This window comes from Musa acuminata, chromosome BXJ1-7, assembly GCF_036884655.1.
Source record: "Musa acuminata AAA Group cultivar baxijiao chromosome BXJ1-7, Cavendish_Baxijiao_AAA, whole genome shotgun sequence".
Lineage (NCBI taxonomy): Eukaryota > Viridiplantae > Streptophyta > Magnoliopsida > Zingiberales > Musaceae > Musa > Musa acuminata.
Genome location: NC_088333.1, coordinates 6,262,771 through 6,286,129, shown reverse-complemented (window position 1 = coordinate 6,286,129; position 23,359 = coordinate 6,262,771). Strand labels below are relative to the sequence as shown.

The 23,359-nt window shown below is 37.6% G+C and overlaps 3 protein-coding genes and 1 non-coding gene across 10 annotated transcripts; 1 reads left to right on the top strand and 3 right to left on the bottom strand.

Annotated features, from left to right (window-relative positions):
* The first annotated feature begins 2,904 nt into the window (after positions 1-2,904).
* On the top strand, positions 2,905-3,590 carry LOC135678470 (ocs element-binding factor 1-like). The gene has a single exon (XM_065191337.1). It carries the CDS (start codon positions 2,966-2,968, stop codon positions 3,416-3,418), a length of 453 nt encoding a protein of 150 aa, XP_065047409.1. The 5' UTR covers positions 2,905-2,965; the 3' UTR covers positions 3,419-3,590.
* A 230-nt stretch (positions 3,591-3,820) lies between these two features.
* On the bottom strand, positions 3,821-5,205 carry LOC103990318 (transcription factor RAX3). 3 transcript variants are annotated; one of them, XM_018828867.2, is made up of 4 exons: positions 4,881-5,196; positions 4,668-4,797; positions 4,086-4,588; positions 3,821-3,972 (listed from the first exon to the last, which is right to left on the bottom strand). In XM_018828867.2, exons 1-3 carry the CDS (start codon positions 5,014-5,016, stop codon positions 4,129-4,131), a joined length of 726 nt encoding a protein of 241 aa, XP_018684412.2. In that variant the 5' UTR covers positions 5,017-5,196; the 3' UTR covers positions 3,821-3,972; positions 4,086-4,128. The 3 variants fall into 3 exon arrangements, with proteins under 3 accessions (XP_018684412.2, XP_065047408.1, XP_009407681.2); XM_065191336.1 differs by having other exon boundaries at positions 3,956-4,588; positions 4,668-4,801; positions 4,881-5,205; XM_009409406.3 differs by having other exon boundaries at positions 3,956-4,588; positions 4,881-5,195.
* Positions 5,206-6,907: 1,702 nt separating this feature from the next.
* On the bottom strand, positions 6,908-6,979 carry TRNAQ-CUG (transfer RNA glutamine (anticodon CUG)). Its single transcript has one exon. It is a non-coding gene; the product is annotated as a tRNA-Gln (tRNA).
* A 318-nt stretch (positions 6,980-7,297) lies between these two features.
* Positions 7,298-23,303, bottom strand: LOC135582557 (uncharacterized). 5 transcript variants are annotated; one of them, XM_065191331.1, is made up of 17 exons: positions 22,797-23,303; positions 22,379-22,695; positions 21,258-21,335; positions 19,811-20,031; positions 17,882-17,974; positions 17,576-17,659; positions 16,732-16,863; positions 16,520-16,625; positions 16,381-16,443; positions 16,158-16,211; positions 14,075-14,132; positions 11,499-11,575; positions 10,882-10,952; positions 10,671-10,731; positions 8,331-8,390; positions 7,854-7,916; positions 7,298-7,719 (listed from the first exon to the last, which is right to left on the bottom strand). In XM_065191331.1, the coding sequence occupies exons 1-17, from the start codon at positions 22,927-22,929 to the stop codon at positions 7,597-7,599; spliced, it is 1,794 nt and encodes a 597-aa protein (XP_065047403.1). In that variant the 5' UTR covers positions 22,930-23,303; the 3' UTR covers positions 7,298-7,596. The 5 variants fall into 5 exon arrangements, 4 of the variants coding, with proteins under 4 accessions (XP_065047403.1, XP_065047404.1, XP_065047405.1 ...); XM_065191332.1 differs by having other exon boundaries at positions 22,379-22,688; positions 22,797-22,931; XR_010514959.1 differs by lacking the exons at positions 7,298-7,719; positions 7,854-7,916 and adding exons at positions 8,710-8,758; positions 9,972-10,019 and having other exon boundaries at positions 8,332-8,390.
* Between the last annotated feature and the right edge of the window lie 56 nt (positions 23,304-23,359).

The following is a 23,359-nucleotide window of genomic DNA, read 5'->3' as shown; positions in this document are numbered from 1 at the left end:
CGTTCCTTTGGCCACTTGACTTTATGTGAACAGCCGAATAGGTTCAGAATTGTACATGATTCATGTTATCTAACATCTACTTCAGCTACTTAGTCCTTGTAATTGAATTGTGGCGTTCCCTGAAGATGTTAGCTAATGTATAATACTTCACATATCCTCATTATCTTACAAGTAATTATCTCTATGCGACCCCGAAAACATGCAAGAAATTAGCAGAAAATAACATGATAACTGTGTAAGGTATCTATAACACAACCCTTTTTTTCTTTTTTGTTGTGGAATAAAAGGACAAGCATTATTGCAGCAACAAAAGGATCAGTATCATTCCAAGTCTACAATCAATGGTGCTCTATAGATGTAATCTGTGTGGGAAGTCAGAGACCTGTTCACGAAGCACTATCCTCTCACATCCTTCTACTCTCTCAGGCATCTCGCTCTCAACATCCTAATATAACCACAAAGAGCATTCAAAGAAAAACTAAGTGTGCAAGAAAGGGCACCTCAAATATCAGCTTTTTTTGGATCCACAGGTCTAGTCCTGCTTTCATTGGTGTGGGGAAGAAAGAGAAGAGCTATGAGGAAGAGTGTGATCCTCAGGGACATTATGATTGCTTAGGAATAGATTGGAAAACAAGAAGGGGGTTTCAGAAAGGTTTCATTCGAAGAAAGAGACCCCAGTGTCATGGGAACCGGAGCCTGAGTATGAATTAACATGACTGTTTACCAGAATAATTTATAGCGTGGACTATTGAGTTAAGTCCTCTCCTGTATAGTTTACTCTGATCGAAATGAATGTGCACTTCTGTCATGGTTAGGAGTATCCTATGACCATATTTTATGGTTCTCTAGATGTACCATGTACTAGTAATACTCATAAGATTAATGCCTATGTTGTCTTAGGCTAAACCCACCACATAAGATGCAATGAATTGGGTCATGAAGTAATTGCTATTGAACAGATCCCTTGTTTGTCCTTCATTAAGTATTCCTGTATCCCCATACTACTTTACTGTGTATAATACATTAGGAATTCACTATATGTTCTGTTGTTTAGTAGAAAGGAGAACAAAAGAAAGAGTTCCCTTTCCTTGTGAAACTATCCTTCATATTAATATCAAGAACAATTTACGTTTTGTAGTTGATGAACAATGTGAAGGAGAGGTGTTGTTCTTGTCAAAAGAAGATAACTAAATCACTTCAAATACTCTGTTGAATAAAGAACTGGAAGTGGAAGGGATGATGCACAATACCATTGTCAGAGAAGATGCATCCAATCAGGGTTCCATTTAAGCCTAATTAGTGATTCCTATCTGCATTTAACTTATCCTTGACCTCTTGCCCAGTTCAAAGTAGATTGCTCCAGTCCTGCACTGCAAAGAAAAGAACCCCTTAAAGACTCTCCGGCCAAGGTCGAATTCCATGCGTGATGAGTAAAAGTAAAAGCCACTCTCTTAACCTTTCCTGTTCATCTTACTCCACTGTGGTTACCAAATTCATTATCAGGCCATGACAGTGGAGAGTTCTGTATCTTCTCGACATGATTCCCTTGAGAGAAGAAAAAGTTGACAGACAATTCAAAATCTTAGTTTAGCTAAAGATACGAAGCCACTCCAAGACATTGTTCTCTTCATGACCAATTCCTTAGAATGCCATGGTGACTTTTATATAGCCTTTATGAGAGAGGACTTGAGAACATGAGTGAAACAACAACCCATACCCACCTCTCAACTTTTCTCCATCCCCAACAGAGAGCTTTATCTCCAGTGCATTCAACAACCCACATGTCTGCTGCCTTTACAACATGGACACTGTAAAAGGATGGGGAAAGCTGTGAGCATGCACGTAGTGACAAGCTTCCCATTAACAAGGTTGGAATCCATCTGATTACACTTTGCAGTCTTCTCCCTCTTTGTTTGCATGGATGTCAGTTGATGTTCTCTCTTTGTTTACCGTTGAAGGACACATCCTCCCAGTTAATGTTTCATGCAGTGTCTTCCTCCATCTTTTCCTGGAACGTCGGCTTCATCATGTGACTAAGAAATGGTTGGCCAATATGTTGGCAGAGAAAAGAGAGGACATGGCATCTGCTTTGGCCGGAAAGCAAGCTGTTCCTGACCACCCGAAGTTTGTTCTACATCAAAGGAAAAAAAGAAAGAAGACAAAAGCAAATGGTCATGGACTCTTGGAATCTCTCCTGTTCATCTTGTGCCACCCACTGCCCATGAGATCTATGCTTTTTATGTGTAGCTCTCCCTTAAACCTGTAGCGGTAGCTTTACTCCCTCACACTTCAACTGATGTGAAGAACTAGGGTGGAACGTACAATCTTGTTGATGGGCCATTCTATCAAATGACCCGAACCAAAGTACACCTTGTGTTCCCTTTTGTTAGAGATATGGACAGTAAAAGGTGGAAACATCGAAGCTTCATCTTCTGCATGAAGTAGTAGTCTTGTGTTCTCTGGATGTAAAATGGTGATGAATGGAAAAGCTTTGGCAAACACCATTTAGTTGCCTTCCGCGATCAGTAACCGGGAACCGTCTTTACGAAAAGACACTACTGGGAGGAGAATCTACGCTTGCCCCGAGCGGCGCACGTGCCGCAGATGACAATACGAGACACGTGTAACACCCGAATCTAATCGAACCACCACCATTCCTTCGCCATTAAGAGAACACCTCATCGGCTGCCCACCCCACCCCGAATTCCCAGGAGATTCCAGCCGCTCACGATCCACCTTCCGCTACTCCTTGATTGAACCAATCAGCGGTGGTGATCTAAGGAACGCCAGGATCTTAGGACGGATTCCTGCCGAGGTTACGCCAGCCATGTGATCATCGAGACCGAGACTGCGGGTCCCGCTGGCCCCACTTTGCCACGCCTCCTCCGTCCTTAAATGCCGCACCGCGAGTCCGCCTTTCTTCCCTTTTCTCTCCCCCTCTAACCTTCCCTCCTTCGGAACCCTCATGCTGCTCCTCGACGCCGCCTTCGACGCCCTCGACCCCTCCTGGTTCGACGCCGACCCGGCCCCGTCGACTGCCGGCTCGGCCAAGCCCTCCCCCGACGAGCACAGGCGGCTCCGCCGGAAGCTCTCCAACCGCGAGTCGGCCCGCCGCTGCCGGATGCGGAAGCAGCGCCACCTCGAGGAGCTCCGCGCCGAGTCGGCCCGGCTCCGGGCCCTGAACCGGGACATGGCGAGCCGGGTCGGCGACCTGTCCCACCGCTGCCTGCTATTCCGCCGGGCGAACCACCGGCTCCGGGTCGAGTCCGCGGCCCTCAGCCGGAGGCTGGACGAGCTCCGCCGGCTGGTCCTCCTACGGCAGGTGTTGATGGTGGCGGCGTCGCCCCCCGCTGCCTCTCATGGCGGGTTTGGTGGCGTGGGATGCGACCAGGCGTGGGCCGCGTCACTGATCGCGTGAACTCGGAACTCGGATATTCTCGAGGCCGGGTCCCACTCTTCTAGTGGCGGTCATTGGCGTGTGTTCTGTTGGGTGGCCACGCTTTGGTGTAAATTACCAAATTTGATGATTAACGCTTAATCAGATAAATAGAATCCGCCCGATTAATAAAAAAAATCGGCGATAAATTGAACGATGAATTGTTCCTCGGCATGAGAAGAGCCTCCGTCGTCTCCTCTCCCATCTCAAGATTCGTAAAGTTGATCCGACGACGATCGCTGTTCAAGCTTTCTTTACACGCATCCTAAAGTGGCTAATAGATCGATCATCGCTTTGTTATGGAAGATGATGAGTAAAGGCAGTGATGGGACAGGATGAGGTGACATTGAACGCCTAATTCACGTACGGTGGATTAGACAATCAACCAAACTCGTTATGCTCGTAAAAGGGATTGGAATATGCTCATTAATAGTGCGGCTGACGTTGTTTGATCCTCCTTTTATTGCATTAGTCGCATTTAATGGTACATGACAGTCCTTTGTATCTCCTAATAGTATATTCTCCGGAAAAGGCACCTGAAATTTAAAGAACACAAACCAATCAAACTCAAAAAAAGGGTGGGGTGGGGGGCTTAATTATCAATCACATATCATAGAACGTTCGATGAATTCAACACCACCACCACCACCTCTATCGATCATCGTATATGCACAAGCCGCGTACGTCAATCATCACTGCATGGTAAAGATCTCTTGCCCGCCGTGCACCCAATCTGGGTACATGAAGGGGATCATCTCGTCCCAGTTCGTGCTCTCCTCCGGCGTGCTCGTCCCGCTGCTCTCCTCGGCCATGCCCCTGGCCTCGTAGAGATAATCCAACCCTTGTGGTGCTGCCGAGTCGAAGCGCAGGATCTCGTCGAGCTCAGATAGGAATCCACTGGAGCTTCCTGAAGCTTCACCATGCGAATCAGCCATGCCAGGCGAAGCTGATCGATGGGCTTCCGATGGAGGTAGTTGCACCAGTATTCCATTCTCTCGGATCTTGACTTCTTGCTGCGGCGCCGTGCCTCTGCGTGCCTGTCGGTGATGCTTCTGCTGCTTGCCCAGGAGCTTCTTCTTCAACCTCGTGTTCCAGTAGTTCTTGATGTCGTTGTCGGTTCTCCCCGGCAACTGCGTGGCGATCAATGACCACCTGCTCCCCACCATGGCAGAACGGCGCAAATCAATCAAACTAGCTAGAATATGAGACAGCAAGTGCATGAATCAGTCACCTGCTACCGATGGTCAAATATAATCTGCAGATGATCTCATCTTCTTCCTCGGAGTACTCCCCGTGCTTTAGGTTCGGCCGGAGGTAGTTCAACCACCGGAGACGGCAGCTCTTGCCGCACCGCCTGAGGCCTAGCTGACACACACCGGATCATGGTCAAGGAGAAGCAATTGAATTGGTGTTACCGATCACACACACACACACACACACACACCAATCTTTTTCGGGAGAGAGATCCAGCTGCCGCCGATGCCATGCTGCTCGATGTAGGACTTGAGTTTAGCGTCTTCTTCGGTCGACCACAAGCCTTTCTTCACGTTAGCCTTGTCGCAGCAGGGGGCTCTTCCCATGGCGGCAGTGAGGTCACTCGGCGCCTCGCCCTGCCTTCGTGTTCTTTCTCAGTTAATGAGGCGGGATCATGAAGGCATGATGACAGGGGAATCTATGTACTTGTACTACTAAATGGATGATGCTGCTGCTTCTTGGACTGCCATCTCTTTCATGCATCCATCATGGCCGAGAGTGAGACCCGCCACCGTCCTCTGTTGCCACACCTTTCATGCGATGCACACATTAAACGCATATCTTAGATGGATGCATCTGTCAAAGAATATGTGTAAAGGGGTGCGGATTTCCGGTTCAGCTTATCTGTCATAAAAAACAAGAGAATAGTTTTGGATCAAAACTTGCAAGTGGATTATTGTGTTGAATTTTCTTCGAAACTTGTAGAAACTTCGTACACGAAGCATGCAGCAGACCGACAAGCTGAAAAGAAGATAAGGAAAATATATTAGAATTTTGTGGTCATTAATAGAAACTGTGTAATAACGAGTACAAGTGATTGTAGTTAGAGTCAATATATTAAGTTAGTATAGTCAAAGTGAACGTATATTAGTACAGGCATGACTAACCTCTCATGATTTTTCCATCTTACATGTAAATATTTTCAATAGTAATAAAATAGTATTATTATTATTATCGACTCCGGTAGGATTTTGTTTATAATTTAGTTTTATAGATTTTCACAGACAATTGCTAGAGAGATAGAGTGAAATTAAGATTTTGATAGACAATCAATCTCTACTTGATTTTGATAGGCAAATAATTTTTGTTTTTATTATTTTTGAAAATAGTAAGCGACGAGGACGGGAAACCTATAATTAATTTCAAATAAAATTGTAATAGCAGCCAAACTAGCTGATAGTTTCAAATAATTAATTTTTATTGAGAAGCTGCACATCCATGTTGTTGTACATTAAAAAGATTATTGTGAACCATAATTGTGTTGATTGAAATCAATGCGTGAGAATAATTCTCATCAAATGGGTCCCAAAGTAAAAGTAGGCGAGAAGTTTCAAGCTCACCAATTTGGACTTGTTATCGAGAGAAGGAAATTCTTCAGTGAAGTTTCATGCGAAGTTTCTTGGATCAACTGATGTGATGGTGACAGAGAGGCTCAAAGGTTGAAGTAGATAATGCAAGGAAAGACATAATAGCTTTGCAGAAAGAGAGAGAGAGAGAGAGAGATGTGTCAAAACTTGCTTTGTGGAACTTTTGACTCTGATTGAGTTGATAGGTTCATGCATCGTCCTATTAAATGGTTGTTTGAGATCTCAGTTAGCAAAGTAATGGACTGCAATTGGTGGAAATGCCATCAGGTCAAAGAAAATGATGATATGAGAGATAGAATCACGACTACATTTGGACAGATTGTTCTTCAAGTAAAGGCTTTTGTAGTTGTGGATAATGTTTAACATATTGTAGATAACGCATGAGTACTGTACGAGGGAAATGATTTGGGTCGAGTCCTTAACCAATTCACACCCAACATCCATACTTACAAGGCGACAATGGAATTTTGTAGGGACGTAATTGAGGAAGATCTCTCTACGATTAAATTAAACGTTAGAGGATTCGAGAAATAAGAATGCATATTAAACGTAAATAATTCATGATCATTTAAGTAAGACATGTGGAACCTTTTTATAAGAAATTCGAGTAATCAATAGAGTTTAGTGAGATATTAATTTGTGTTCGGCTAGTCTCGACGTGGTCGGCGGAAAAATGAACCCTCATACCTCCTATGTTTTCATTTAATCGAAAAATCAGTTCAATGGGCTTCGATTTACTCTTTTTTTTTTCTTTGTTCTTCGAAAATAAATCTCTTATTTAGTTATAGGAGATACGGAGAATTTAGTCGACGAGAATGTCTTTCTCACCAAAAAATAATTAATATTAATTAGGTCCCACCGAGATTTGAACTCGGGTTACTGGATTCAGAGTCCAATGTCCTGACCACTAGACCATGGGACCAATGTGTTACAGATGGCAAAGTGTTATTACTTGAGAGGATGATCAGTGAAACCCACGTTCCACTGAAACCCACGTTCCGATGCCCCACCATAAAGGCGATCGGTGCAGCTTTCCGTTGCAACCAACCCGCCCGATCATAATACAACTAAAAACTGTTTTCCATTGCATTTCTGAGCATTACAAAGTGTCGGCACCGACGATGGTCGGAAAAGGCAGTTTCCCCCTTCAGAATCTCAGTTACAGAGAAAGCATTCTGGCTTTGGCTGAAACTGTGAACGTCACGACCAGCAACACAAAAATCCTCCAAAAGTCTCACTATGAAACCTTGAGAATTTTTTTTTTTTTAATTTGTATTATTTTAAAATTTCACCAGTGCCACAACAAAATAATGTTGCTTTTTATATTACATATATGACAAAACAAACACTTTAAGAGACACTGATTTCTTCTAAGTCACCCTCGAAACTACAATCTCCTCACATCAAGTCAGAAAGTAGATCCAAACCGATCGACTACAAAGCTTCATGGAGTCTTCCTGCCTATGCATCGATCTCGGCTCCGGCTGACAGCCTTTGTCTACATGTGATAGAGAAGATCGTCGTTACATCAAAGATCTCTTACAGTCCCAGAATGTCAAATTCGTGGGGCATGAAATCTTCACTTGGTCTGTAGTATTTGTCAGGAGAGTACAAGCTCAGGTTTGTCACTTGGCTTGTATATAAACAAGCAAACCTCTCAACCTGCGGAAAAACATCCAAGAAAATTTCTTTTTCACAGAAAATACACCCTACAACAGTGGCAAAATTTCTGAATTCACACGTCAGAACAAGCAGGAGGGAAGGCTTCACTGATCTCTGGTAGGGAGGGGGAATACCTGATGAGCAAAGCGAGAGTTCTGGTAACCTGTCTTCATGAGCTGCCCCCATACCTTGTGAAACTACATCGACAAAAAGATGCACAGAAGAACATGAGCACTGCCGACTAAGTATCATATAACCTTCTCACAAGCAATTTTTACCCAGGAGGCAAAGAAATTGAAGGCCATAATACAGAGATGATAAACAAGAAAAACAATTTTATGATGTTCAGGACATCTAGTTTTGCAATATGGAAAAACATCTGACAACCCAATCAGAGGACAACAAGTTTCCTAAATATTCATTAGAGCTTAGATATACTTAACATGTTTGATACCACAGATCAATTATAGACACACAAACGAAAGCACATAATTTAGTTATAAACATCAAAGAAAAGTTTCTTTTACTAACAAATGTTCATAGTATTTGTCCATGTAGACATGCTAATCTGCAGCCCAAAAGAGCTACATTTTCTAAGAATTTGTTATTACCTTTTGGTGGTGTTCCCTCTGGGCATCTTGATGGAGGCAACGAACCTGCTCCCTTTGTAACTAGCGATGCATAAGAACGACCAAAGTTGAGCAACATATGATGGTAATCGTCACAAAAGTTAACATACAAGAAAAACAAATTCCACTGCAGAAGCAGATTAAGTTTATGTTGTAGCATGAAACACAATTGTTGCATATTGTGAAATGTGAATAATGGAATTTATAAAAATATATTACAAGCCATCATTTTTCAAACTAATTCAATGATGGACCTCTATTGAGAAGAATTTCTCACAAAAGCTCTATGTCCATGTGAAAAAGCAATTAAAATAGATGAAAATGGAATGAACCACAATACAAAGTTGTGCTTGAGAACAACATGAATTATCCTTCATGGTGGCCATCAATGTTTATGAGCCCAGGAAGCACTGGAGATTGAGTAATACACCATGCAAGAAAGGAAGAAGGCAGGAGTGAGGCATTAGAGACAAATCATAAAGATATTTTTATTTAATTTGAAAATATTACGACCTTATATTGTTAGATCAGACCAAAAGTAAGCAAAAAAGATAGAAGGATGATTACGACTTAGCCTGCTGATCTAGCAACCAAAATAATGACAAACAGAAACAGATATTTTGGAGAAAAAGATGTACATAACTGACAAAATTTCAAAAATAGCTCAAACAATTTGCATATAATAACTGAACAAGGTCTAAACACAAAGAGAAACATATATTAGAATGGTTTTCAACAACAAAAATGATCATCTAGGCAAAGGAAGATTGCAAAACCATAGATGATAGATACAAAGTTTGTGCTAAAAATGATAATGAAAGTGACCAGAATTTCATAAAGCACATGGTGTAACCTTGATAGGTAACATCACATTACATCTCTTAGAACTAATATAAACGATAGTGAGTTTCCTGAAGGTGCTAGCCAGCCTAGTTGGTAAAGACTTTAATAGAATATGACAAAGTCTTGGGCTCGAATCCCGCCTTTGCCCCTTAGCCTTTGCGAAAAAAAAAAGATAATGGGTTTCATTGCTGGCAAGTTCGTTCAACGACTGATATATCAGATTGGCACAAAGAGAATTGCTCCACCAATTATATAGTACGTAAAAAATAAATAGTAGGTTTCTCTCAGACAGGTCGACATCAAAAAAGAACTCATCAAATCAACTATAAGCAACAGTCATGTATAATTAACAAGTGATTCTCTTTTCTTGGAAAAACTACAATGGTTAAATACCTGTCCCCCTTTTTCTTTCCTATTTATAATCTTTCACATTTTGTATAACTGTTCGGCTAGACCTTATACCCCAATCACTTGCTACTGCTCTATCAGTGTTACATGCATCCAAAAAATTTCTTGTCATAAGCATTTAATTACTTCATTATATTCCCATATCTTCTGTGTGATAATAGAACTTGATCCTAAGGGCCCAGATAATTACAAGTACAAAGTATCAGAAGTGGACGCAACCGAATAACATGTTAGATACCTGAACAAAGACGGAACTAGAAAATGGAACTTCAACAGAAATTTTTTTCCAGACATACATCACATGTGCAATACAGAACAAGCTTTAGGAACATGGATAACTTGTCCTATCTTGGCTACTCGAGTAGTAAATACCTTCACTCAGGTTTGTATAGAGCCCAAAATGTTCTGGTCGTACGTAGTCTACAGTATACATAGCTCAGATAATTAAGGTAAGTAGTTTCAAGCGCATAAAACAATTAGTACATAGAATTTAAAACCATATCAAGTTTGCAGTTCAAACAATGTTTCTTAATCGTGCAACAAAGATACAGACATACAGACATGGTCGAGGTACTCATTTCAAGTTAGCATTAAAATGGATGAATCTTAATCTATGATTCTCTTCAGGAAGTCTTGATCTTGATTGATACTTTACAAACAAGACTTTATTCTAACAAAAGTTAACATGGATGGAACATCTGATCTGTGGGTCAGGATGGCATCTGCTAGGAACCATTTGAAGCTGGGTATCTTACTCCTGACACTTAATTTACTAACATTACAAATCAATGCAAGAGATTGATGATATCATTTTCAATTAGCTATGACATCATGACTTTTTATCCGACTAACAATGTCAATTTCAAGCAGCTACTTCATAACTTTTGATCCACTAGGTCCTAAACTAGTGGTAATACTGCACTGGACTACAAGAAATAACTTATAGAACTTCTTGTTAGTGACTTCTGAATATTATGTAAAATAGACATGCTAACGACTGCTATAGGAGACTTGACATTGCTTGATTTTCAAAATGTATTCCATTTACAATATTTGCATTGCCCAACTCACCTCCAGTTTATGAAGTTTGGATGATAAGCTCTGTTCCTCATTTGCATCCAAAATATCAAACCTGTACCATAAATAGACTTTGATGGGTGCAGACAAAGAAGAAAAAGAAACTAGCAGTGTATATAGAGGAGAAATTTCTAAACAATGCCTGATTAATCTCATAACTCAGATAAATCTACCAACAAGATCATTCAGTAAATAAATTTCTTACTTGAGAGACCATTTTAGGTGATGAATTTTGTCCTCAACAAGATCACGTTCTAGCCTTAACTGTCGAAGCTTCTGAACATAAATTTACAAAATAATGAACATAAGAAGTACGTTCGGTTGGACAAAGAGTCAATAAGAAATTGATGGTATGAGAGAAATCAACATTATGATTTTCTACCAACTTAAAATAAGCAGCTTAGAATTTAAGCCCAAAACTAAAATAATTATTATTTCCACCCTGGGAGACTTGATTTTCCTAATGCTTTTACATTTCTTCCATTCAGTTTTTTAATATTAAATCTTGCTTTTAGATTATAGAATTGGCAACCAATAGAAGTTCATCTTGCAGGTTTTGTTTCACTGTAGCATGGAATTCTCCCAGCATCTCACAGTAGAGGATTAATAAGATAATCTAGATTGAGTATAATAAATTATGGCAAGAATGTTTAAAGACTATTGGAACTATTTGCAACAGCAAAAAATATGAATGAATAAACTCTGTGAAACATTAACTATGAATATCTTTCAAAGAATACACCTGTAAGATTCTAAATACTATTATTGTATTGATTCATGAATATATTCAGAAGTACAAGAAGAAAAATATTTTCTTAATACCTTACGCATTTCCCTTGATCGACAAAGAAGCTCAACCTCTTGCTCAAGTTCTGGAACAACGAGCATCGTTCTCCAACCTTTTATAGAACAACAATTCAGTAAAAATCAATTATGCCTTTTCTTTTAATAACAAGAAATAAGGATAAGAACCATATAAATACAAAAAAGAATTATCATGTTAAGTTTTTGGAAAGAGATAATAACTTTCAAGTTAATTCTGTAGTGTACCTGATGTGACACCCTCCATATGGAAACAAACATATCTCTAAGCATAACCTTTTAGTGATGAAGCCCATGTGATTGCAAGCTTGGGTTATGACAAAAATGATATGAGAGCTAACCTAATACCAAGATAATCTGTGGAATGTTGGGGATAATAGGAAATGTTGATCTCCAAGATGCCCCAAAGAAGTTCAAGTCACCGTTGTGACACCCTCCATATGGAAACAAACATATCTCTAAGCATAACCTTTTAGTGGTGAAGCCCATGTGATTGCAGGCTTGGGTTATGACAAAAATGATATGAGAGCTAACCTAATACCAAGATAATCTGTGGAATGTTGGGGATAATAGGAAATGTTGATCTCCAAGATGCCCCAAAGAAGTTCAGGTCACCATTGTGCCATGTATTTCACAACCAGTATAAAAGAAAAAGATAATAATTACCCGTGGCACCACCAAGAAAATATAGAGTTATAAGGAGGCAATTTTGAGGTTCCAGTAATTCCAGATTGTGTTCCAAGTTTTAATTATGAAATGATTTCATATATGTCTCCTAACAAGCTATTCTGAGTAATTATGAAAATATAGAGTTTTAAGTAGGCAATTTTGAGGTTCCAGCAATTCCAGATTGTGTTCCAAGTTTTAATTATGAAATGGTTTCGTATATAAGTCTCCTAACGAGCTAATTCTGAGTAACTTTTTCGAGGTACAACATATATGATTTATGCCTTTTGTTGAAAAATTATCTTTTACATATTGTGTCGGCTTGAAACCAAATAATAAGAAGGGCTTAATTTATTTACCAGTCAAATGTCAGATTGAAATGCAGCCATCAAGTACTACCCGATTTTGTTGAACTGGAAACCATGAAAATTGGCTCCAATTTATTAAAAGAATTTATCAGTCTAATTATTGACTAAAGCCATCAAAAAGGTTTGAGGATTTAAGCAATCAAAGGATGGGTCAGCGACGTACACCCCCCAAGTAAGATGCTGTGAGGAAGGGTCCATGGGAAGAGAATAACAGGAGACTCCTAAATTGTGTTATTTGTACTCAATTTTAATTTTTCCAGGCCCTTGCCCATGTCGGCATGAGAGGTATACTGGTCCATACAAACCTATTGTACTGGGGCAACATCTTGTCAGAATGTATTACAAACAGACTGATATTTAGATTGTTGGCTGATATTCTTGATGATGATACATATTCCAGATAAGGTATCACTAACATCATATGCATCATTTTACTTTGATTACTTTAGCAGATTTTTTACTATAGCGGAGATTACTTTGATAGCCTAGGATGATGACCTGGCAATTAAAATATAATGCAGGCAAGCCAATGCTGTGAATATCTGGACAATAATGGTGGCTATAATTCAACAATATAAAGAGACTGTGAAGTAAAGCAACAATATATGAAGATGTGGTAAATACATTTACTTGAAAATGAGATAATGTGAAATAGAATAGATGATTTAAACATAAGTAATGATGAAAGGTTGTAAGAGGTCTTGACAATGATATTTGCCGAAGTAAACAAAATACTACACTATCTAAATGCTAGAGCTTTGAGACAAAAGATTGAACAACTTTATGGAGTGGACCAAGTGACCAACTAAATAGATAAAGTAGTCCAGTGGAACTGTGGTAGAAATGAAGTTGTAATAATAACATGAAAACCAAAATAAAATCAAAAGGATTGAAAGAACAAGCTTGCAATGAGATGACCAGTTCAAATATACATCATACAAATGCATGATGAAATAAGGGAGGCTAAAATGCATGATGAGGCAATCTAAAGATTGCTTACATGCTTCCCAAAAAGAAAATTAAGAAAAATCTAAAACGTGGTAGAATTTGAGGTTAAAATAAGATTCATGCAGCATAATAGGGAAGTGTGGCTAACTACAGTCAGTGGATCAAGATGACATTAGACAAACAGAAAGATACTGGTGTTCCTGATTGTATGGATGCTAGTAGAAACTACAATTAAATATAATTTCAAACTTTGCAAATTTTGACATTACATAAAGACCTTAATGATTTAAACTATAAGTCCAGCAATTTCAGCTCAGGAAATATAGAAAATCAATGAAAAAAAATCACAATACACGGATGACTACAGATAATCATATAATAAAAACATTGAGATATAGACTACATATCATAATACCATGACAACAGAGATCGGTTAAGGAACTGACAGGATGGTGTAAATATATCAAATGATAATACAGGTCCAGACATAAGACAATACATTTAGAAAAACACAAGCACAAGCAATAACCTAGATTTAGAGAACTATCTAGAACAAAAAAGCATAAATCATGAAAATAGACATAATAAAATTACCAAGCACTTTCTTGCTTCGCAAAATATCTCCATAGATGTGGTCTCCAACGTAAAGAACCTATTATAATGCAAAAAGGCATTATGATAAGACACGATGTTTAAATGATATAGTTGACAAGAAAAATTCCACTACAGACATTTACATTCAGTGAAAGTACTGATTGTATAATACCATGTTAATATTGTCATTAGTTACTAAGTCAAAATTAAAAGCTGGATAAGCTATATGAGAAGAGGTTGATAAATTTTTACAATGCATGCATCTTGTTGCATGTACAAGGCTAGTCACCAAAGCCAAGTGAGAAAATTAGATATGTTTGTATGAAACTAAAGTTGAAAAGCATTTACATTTAGAGGATTGACACTATAGAAAGATGTTCCATTACCAAGAAATTGCATTAAGTACTCAAAGGTGTTCTGCACAATCGGAACTAGCAGAACTTTAGTTATTACAATTAAAAGGCCTTAACAAATCATGACCCATAAATTTTATGAAACATATTGAGATGGATGATTAGATGTACCAGAAAGAAAAGATACACTATCAAATTGTTTCAAATTTGGCAAGTAAAAGAAAACACCAAGTGAAAACGAGATCACACCACCTTAAGGTACTTAAGAAATCTAATGAAGACCTTAAAGCACACAATAAGAAAAATATGTTAATTAATGTTAAATATATTCCAAAAGGCTGAAAAAGAAGACTTAGACAAAGGACATAATTATGTTAAAAATAATAAGAAAGTTGCTCTTAAAAAGGTTAAATAGCAGGAGAAAATACATATGGTTGGCCCCAAATATTTGGTAAAAAGATCTTGTAGTATGTTATAGAATTATCATGTGGTTGTTGTCATCACCATCATTGGCAGCATTGTTATTGTCATTGTTAATATCAATAAAAAAGCTAAATTTCCCAGTTTTATCCTCATGCATTGATTCCTTCAAAAATCATATCTTTTTTTGTTCCAAAAAGAAAGCTGTATATTACTGCAAAACTCTAGTAAAAGCTACACCATGCTCCTCGGAGCACAAAAAATAAGCCAACACAAGGGACCAGTCCAATCTCCACACCCTAGAAGATTTGGAACAAAGAGAAAAACATGCTAACCAATTAGGCAAAAAATGCATGCTTGAAATATTAAAAAGTCATATATTATTCTATATATAGCAACTATTAACTTGTATACTTACTTTAAAACTGTATCAGAAGTCACAAACAAGGTGAAACAAATATTTAGTACTCTGGTTAACTTAATTTAGTTATATTTTGCATCAAATTTGGAAGTTCACCTTATAAAGGAATGACAATAATTACAGAACCAGATTGTCAACTTATTTCCTAACCAAACTTTTTCTGTGTCATAGGTTTTAGAAAGCTCTTGGTAAATATACTATAACAATTTGAAATGTCAAATGAAGTAAACGACCTTCGAGTGAATTCTATCTAATCTGTTTTATCTTCTTGATAATTCAGCTATAAGTCCAGGTTATCAGTCATGATAGCCCAGTATGTAACAAGAATGTCCTATACAGAACCAGCTGTTGCCGAGAATGCATCCTATAATAGGCCTTCTTCTTTGGGAAAATGAATCCAAGTTAGTGTTTTTTTAACTTTTGCCTCTATATAATGCATAAAAAAGCTTAAAACAACAGATATTCATATAATAAAAATAGCATCATAATTGAAATTTAATAAAAAAGGTTCTAGGATGTGACAATATGCGGCTGCATATGTCCATGCAATAACCTAATGGAATCACATAACAATTGAAGGGACCAGTATACTAGAAAACAAGGACAGGGAATCAGAGTCTCATCTATGGATTGGTACAGGATGTATTTTAATCCATACCTTATTTAAGGACTACCTAATGAAAAGAATCCTCTTTGCACTAGGAAAGTAACTGTTAGAAAGAATGAAATGCAATAAAACTACAGATTGAAGTAGTATGTTGTTAATGTAAAAACTGTCTGATCATACAAATCATGCTTAACAATAACTTCTGATCATGTTTTACAAAAATGTTTGCTGTAGAAATTAAAATTTCATGATATTCTATAAATAGGGTAACAAATGGAGCACCTGGGAACTTGAAGCAATTGACAGCAGCTTATGAAGATGTGCAACATTACCTCCCTGAGAATGAAAGTCAAAATAGATTTATTTAATAAAAATTAATTGCTGAGATGAGGAACAGGTAAATGACATTTGAATGAAGAATAAAAAATATATCAAAAGTAGTTTTCTAACAAAAAAAAAACTCTATTTGATTCAGTAGTACCTTTAGATTAAGGTTAGTGTTTACCTGGAAAACTCTGCATGCCTTTTTTAAGTGGTTTGGAGGCAATCTTGGGGAGGTACTTCCTACCTTAATACAGAATAAAAATTTAAAAATAAGAGAATAATAATGCAAACGGTAGGAAAAATGACATTTTTTTACTTACCTGAGGAACTAGAGTCCCATTGTCAGTATTAAGCAGCATTCCAGTTTCAGATTCCACTTCAAAAAGGTTTGCACGATTTTCTTCATGAAAGAAACTTGGCTTTGAGCTGTATAAGTTGAGAACTATTCCATTAATCCACAGGGTAAAAAATATTTGGAAAAAAAACAATACTGATGAATTAAGATAGAAGAATTTCAATGATAAATTCTGACCTGCCTGTTATAACCACATCAAAGTTTTGAAGCCATTCATAGTTTCCAGCAGAGTCACAACCAGCAGAGTCACAATTTGAGTTACAGTTCCCACAGAGATAATTCATAACAACGTTCGTATAGTCCCACAAACTGCAATCAGTAATCATGCTGTTAAAAGAAATTAGTAGCAACCGTTGACAAAGATAGAAGAACATTTTGTAACCGCACACATTAAGATGTTCTAAAAGCTTATTTATGCATTGCACAATGTTGTTAAGCAATAACAACAATTCAAAGTTGAACAGACGAGCTACCATAAATAGACAGGACAAGCCAAATGGATATCAAGTCACTCTCTGAAGGACCTATTTGGCCAACTTATGCAGTGGTGTGTATCCAATAAAGTCTTTAAACAGAAAAGTCTTAATAAGTCCTCTCAAATTGGCCAACTTATGCGGGTCTATATCCAAGAAAGTCTTTGAACAGAAAATCTTAACAAGTCCTCTCACAGCTTGCGTTCAGGATTGCTTACAATACACTCGTCCATTATGAATATGCTGCCTCTTATATTGTACCCTCACTAGTCAGGTCAACAATATATGAAGGCAACTGCCTAAACTTGATCTTCTCACCTAAGATGTAACTAGTGCTGACAAGGCTTCCTTGCCACAACTAACCCTCAGTTCTTCCTTTCCATATACAGCCCAACATCCAAAACTTTAATATCGAGCTACTTGTACTTACAATTACAAACCATAATCAAATGGCTCGAGTCAGCAAATTATTAAAAGTTAATTGTTTGTACTGGTATATGTCATCTCTACTTTAGCAGAATCATAAACAATATCATAGGAAATGATACCTATTTGTGACCAAAAAGGTGGAACGGCCTGAATCTCGAAGCATTCTAAGCATTGGAACAATTGATAGATCTTCATTAATATACCTAGAAGTTCAAAAAAGTTCTCAGATGTCATATATATGCTGGACAAATTATCTTGAAGATAAAATATAAAATTCCCTTCTAAATCACTTCAAAAGTATAATGAAGTATACATTAAATTAAAAACACAAATTACGGTGGCTGTTAGATCATTCGATTATAATAGCATGTTATATACAGAAATCTAATTTTGCGGTAAAAAAGTTATCATCATACAATAATTACCTTCCAGGATCCTTCGCAACCATTTGTTTCAAAGTTCCATCACGATGGCACAAGTCAACTGCTGCCCTTACATCTTTATACATTCGAATATAGCTGCATTGCAATGACTAGTTATGACTGATCAAACTAAAACAGATAATCCTTAAGAAAGAAAAACCATCTAGGCATCTTGAAATTGTGGGCCCTAATTGAGGCTTCTAGAATTTCTTAAAACAAAAAAAAGGGGTCTCAAATAATGACAAATTGATTATTACATTTCAACTAAGAAATATGCATCATCTAGAAGACTACATGTAGAACCAGTTAGAAACTAATTAACCATTATTTCATAATCTATAATAGTAAATGAACTTTTTTAACCATATTTTTATCCATCAATATCATTTTTGGGCCTTCTTAATAATTCATTCCTCTCGTGACCTTAATTTGGCAACCTGAATGAAAGCATGACATGCCAACTTGACACTAACCAATAGCACAAGCCTAAAGAATAATTTTTGGAAAATTCCTCAAATCTTCCTATTTCAAATCTTTCAACATTTTGTATGTGATGCCAAAGAAGATGGACTCTGTTGCAAACCAGACAGCATAGCGGTACAACTTTAGTCTATGTCAGAATATAGAGGGAATAAAATTGATACAACATTACCAAAGATAACAGAAGGTATGCAAAATGCAAGTTGGAAACAACGACGAGGGTAGAAGGTGCAGAAGTAGAGTAGAAGCTGGAAGAAACCCTCCTGAGACAAAGATAGAATCATAGAAGAAAGAAAACCCCAGATCTAAAAGAGCACTATTTCTTCTATAGAACATTTATCATTTATCCTTCATACACTCAACAAAAGATTCATATTTAGAACTCTTTGATCTTACTAACTTGACATAAATCAACTAAAAATTTGGAAAAGAAAACTGAATATAATTCTTTGTACTGAATTGCATAACATTCACCATATGATAGGCACACATTTCATTTCTTTCTTGTGATTGTTAATTATTTATTAATTCATTGCTTGAATCTTTCAAGTTCAATATTCATGCATAATAACCAGATTCCACCTCAAGCATTAAAAAAGAAACGGAACTAAACTGACCTTTATTAACTGCTGAATATTGATAAATACTATCTAATTAGATATACTGTACTGAAACCAACTGCTATTGCTCAGGACCTTACAAGGGTATGTGTGCAGAACTGCCAAATGACAAAATTAAAGGAGACGAAACACAATATGACTCCAGCTTCAGTCTTCAGCTAATTTGTTCTTTAGTAACAATGGATGTTTATAATTTCAAAAAGAATTCCCATAGTATCTTTCAATATAATTAATTTACAAGCTATATGAGCCAAAATAAGGGAAGCCTAGTACATAAGGAAACAGATGAAGCAAACTAAAGCATTAACATAGCAACAGGAGACCAATGTGTTTGAACTTCTCTTATTGTATACAGTACTATCATTTAATAATGAAAGGACGACTGTGAAAATAATAATAACTTTCACGAAAAGAAAGAGAATGGCACATTAATCAACTGACCATGAGATAGAGCACTTTGAGAATATTACATTATTCATGAGAGTTTACGCTCATATTCTAATGTATAAAGGCTAAATCCAATTATTGACATCCAGATATCTGATAGAAACAAATTATACATCCTTTATTTAGTTTTATATGAAAAATACAAAAAGATAATCACATGGCCACACACAGAAATGTACCAAACACTCTCAGATATACTTCAATCACAACATGCATAAAAATATACTATGTGAAAATAAAATAAGATAGTTCTGTCGTTACATACCAAAAAATTACTAGTGAAACTCATTCACTTCCTCAAATGACAAACTATAGCAAAAAACAAGACAAAGGATCAAAATTGAATTTAGATTAACAAAATAACAAAGCAATGAGAAGTACATACTCAACCCCAGAAGTAAATTTTGCAGGGTTCTTATCCATAAAGTCAACAAGCTGAGCAAACAGATATGCTTCGGCTAGAGAGAACAAAGTGTCAATCAAAGCATAATCAGGCTCGTCGAAGGAATCACGAACTAATGTATTTCCATAAGTTGAAACTTTTTCTTCCTTAGACATCTCCCTAAACCCATGGTATGCCACTTTTACATACTTGTGTCGGTCCATCTGAAACACAAACAACTTATCCAGAAATTGTTGCTGGAAGGAAAGAGGCAAACAACTAAAATTAAACTTTTACATTGTAACATTAAAAGGGCCATAGACTAAGATGATCATGAAATTACACATATTACTCTGATGTTAAATAGTGGATATAACAAAAAAAAAAATGGAAGAGTACATCAGATTAAGTCCTCACTAATCCTTTATACTCATAGAAGAAATAGGACATGGGATATAGGAATTGAGCCATCATGTTTTGTCAGGTGTCAAACAAGTTCTCATAATAGATGTAATTATGAATTCAGATGGCAGTCTTGGTGCAGCAGTGAAGCTAATCAAAGTCTTTGCATCCAAACATAGACACTTCAATCATCTAATACTTAATACTCCCTAAGATCATATGCAGATGCCTTGTAGATTGGGTATAAGTATAATTTATGTTTGACACTTCAAACATAAAGCTCTATCAGGAAAATAGTCCATTTGTAACTATAATGGTATAAGTATATATGCAGAAAGCAAGCAAAAATCTTGATGATACATTTAGTGATTGGTAAATTTTTTTTGAATTTTCCAGTTACCCAGTGTGCCATAGTTTGATGAGGAAAAGTTCCGATTGTTAACATTTTCAGTAATTTTCTATAAATCTTCACTGCATAGGTTGATTAAGAAGACCTAAAAGCATGATGGGTTTATATGTTTGTAATGTACTTTTCTGTTGCTATTATCAAGGTCCATTCTTAGATATACTAAAAACAACTTGGACAAATTAAAATTTAATTTTAATTTAATTAAAGATCAATGAGTAGGAGTAGATTAAGAAGCAGATCATCAGAAAAGAAATATCCAGTAACTGACTGATAATATTTAAGACGGAATCACATACATCAATATACATATTCTTATTGTATACGTACATAGTTCTCCAGCATATCTCACACAAGGATGCATACTTGCAGACAACTGGCACAGAAGCATTACATGGGCCACATGCAGCAGCAGCAAACATATGCAGATAAAAATGTACAACATGCTCAAGAAGATGCAAATCTATGAATAGAGAGAACAAAGAAGGGAAGAAAACATGTATATGCATGCTCGATTGCTCATAGCATACCAATTCACAACAATGCTTTGAGAAGGCTTTTCAAAGAAGCTCACGGAACTTTTTGTTCATATATTTAAAGTGCTACTCTGTAAATCCAAACAAATGAGTTTAAAAGGCTAACCTTTAAAATATTGCCCCTCTTCTTATCAAGAACCAAACCCCTGACCATGTACTTCGAATCAAATGTCCATTCCAATATCTGCAAATTTAAGAAATAATGTGGCTCAGTTGTATTCACAATTCTGAATAATAATGTATGTGATTATCAGAATTCTGAGCACAAATTGTCTATTAAAGTAAACTACTCAACTTCGGAGGGCTAAAAGAAACTCCTGAAATATAACTTTATAATATGATGTATAAGATTTAGAATAATCCTCAAAACATTTCTATGCATTCATATCCAAGTTCAGGGCTAATACATCGCCACACTTCAATATTGGGACAATAATTGAAACATTATAGAATATTTCTCTGGAAAAAGATTATAAATTGCTTTCATCCGGACCAAAGAAAGTTCTTCTGACAAAATTTTTGTTGTAGTACTGCTATTCTGCCAGCATGGATATGGTTTTATATAAAACCAGTGATAGTCTGCATGAAGCTCATGTTATCAATGTTTATCCTCTTTATGCAATAATATAATGGTGGATACTAATTAAGAACAGTTTAAAACATAGCATATATTATGTAATAGGATAGGGCATCAAAACAAATCAGACAAAAGGCATCTCTATCCAATCTGTTTACCAGTTGGACATTATGGTTGGGTCACTAATAGAATTATGCAATCAAAAAATTGATCCACATCCAATTCAAGCTGTATCAAAATTATAAAATTGGATCTAATTACATCGAATCCATTGACAGGAAATGGCATAAGTCCTCATGGGAAACTATAAACCTTCATTTCCATTACATGGATTATCAACTACATCTTGTTCTTTATTTTATAGTTGAAAACATAATCCGTCCAGCCTCTAATTCACACACTTGAAGAGCATAAAAATATACAAAAGTGGATTACTAAGCTTGGAGAGCTCCTTCTATAAAATACTAATAATGGCCGTGTAACCAATTCAACAAAACTGTCTAAAAATGCAGGCTCTTCGTTTACACAGAAACGGAACGTTAAATTTGACTTATCAAATTTCCAGAATGTAAAGACAAAATGCAATCTTCAACAAGAAACTCAATCCAATTAACATAAGGACAAAAATGGCACAATTCAGAACCACAAACCTCATGAGGATACCCCAGATTATAAACCAGTTTCTTGACCGTTCCATCATAGGCCATCGACTCGAAAGTCTCTGGCTTGTACTGTGCCAGCGTGTAGTCCATGTCGAACCCAACCGCGATAATATTCTTCATATTCAGCGATCGATTACAGAAAATACGCTTCCCCGTGGCAATCTTCTGCCCCCACTCCCGGGACGACCAAATCCGCCGGTCTCCACCATCGGCGGCATTGCAGGGACCCAAATCGACTGCCAAGGGCCTCTTCTCGTCCACCCCAATCCCCTCCATCGATCCGTTCCACACCGACCGGCTGTACCCTAATCAAAGTATTAGCACCTGCCGGACTCATCAAATCCAAACCAAATACAAACAAGAAATCCAAAGGGGGGGAGAGAGAGGGAGGAGAGGGACTGCCGACCTGTTCTTGGAAGGTAGCGGTGAGGGGGGGGATGGGGAGCGCGAGGGCGGAAGAGGAGGAGGGCGGTGGAGGAGGAGGCGGCGGAAGCAGAAGAGTAGAGAGCGGCGACAAGGGGCCTCTTCGGCATCCGCATCGTCCTATTGGGGGATTAAATAGGCATAGGGATGCGGGAGGGGATAAGGGGAATCCGGTGCGCCGCTCCCACCTCCTCCGCCTCCACCGACTCCTCACTTCCCGATGTGGGGAGAGAGGCAACGATTATAATTCCACCACCACCGCCACTAAGACGACTCCTTGCAAGTAGAAGAATCGATGCAAGCCGGAGGAGGAGGTGGAGAAGAAGAAGCAAGATGCGATGGTCCCCCGGAACAATATAAAGCAACCGACGAGACGCCGGTTCCCACTGGTGCACACACGCGTGTCGTCTTCCGGTTGGAAGCAGTGGAGCAGGTTAACGTGTGCCGGAGATTGAAGTAGCGGGGAGTCCCAACAGAATAACGGATGGGGTTGGGGACGAACGGTGGTCTGCCGTCCCACGGAATGACGCAATAACGCGGAACAGA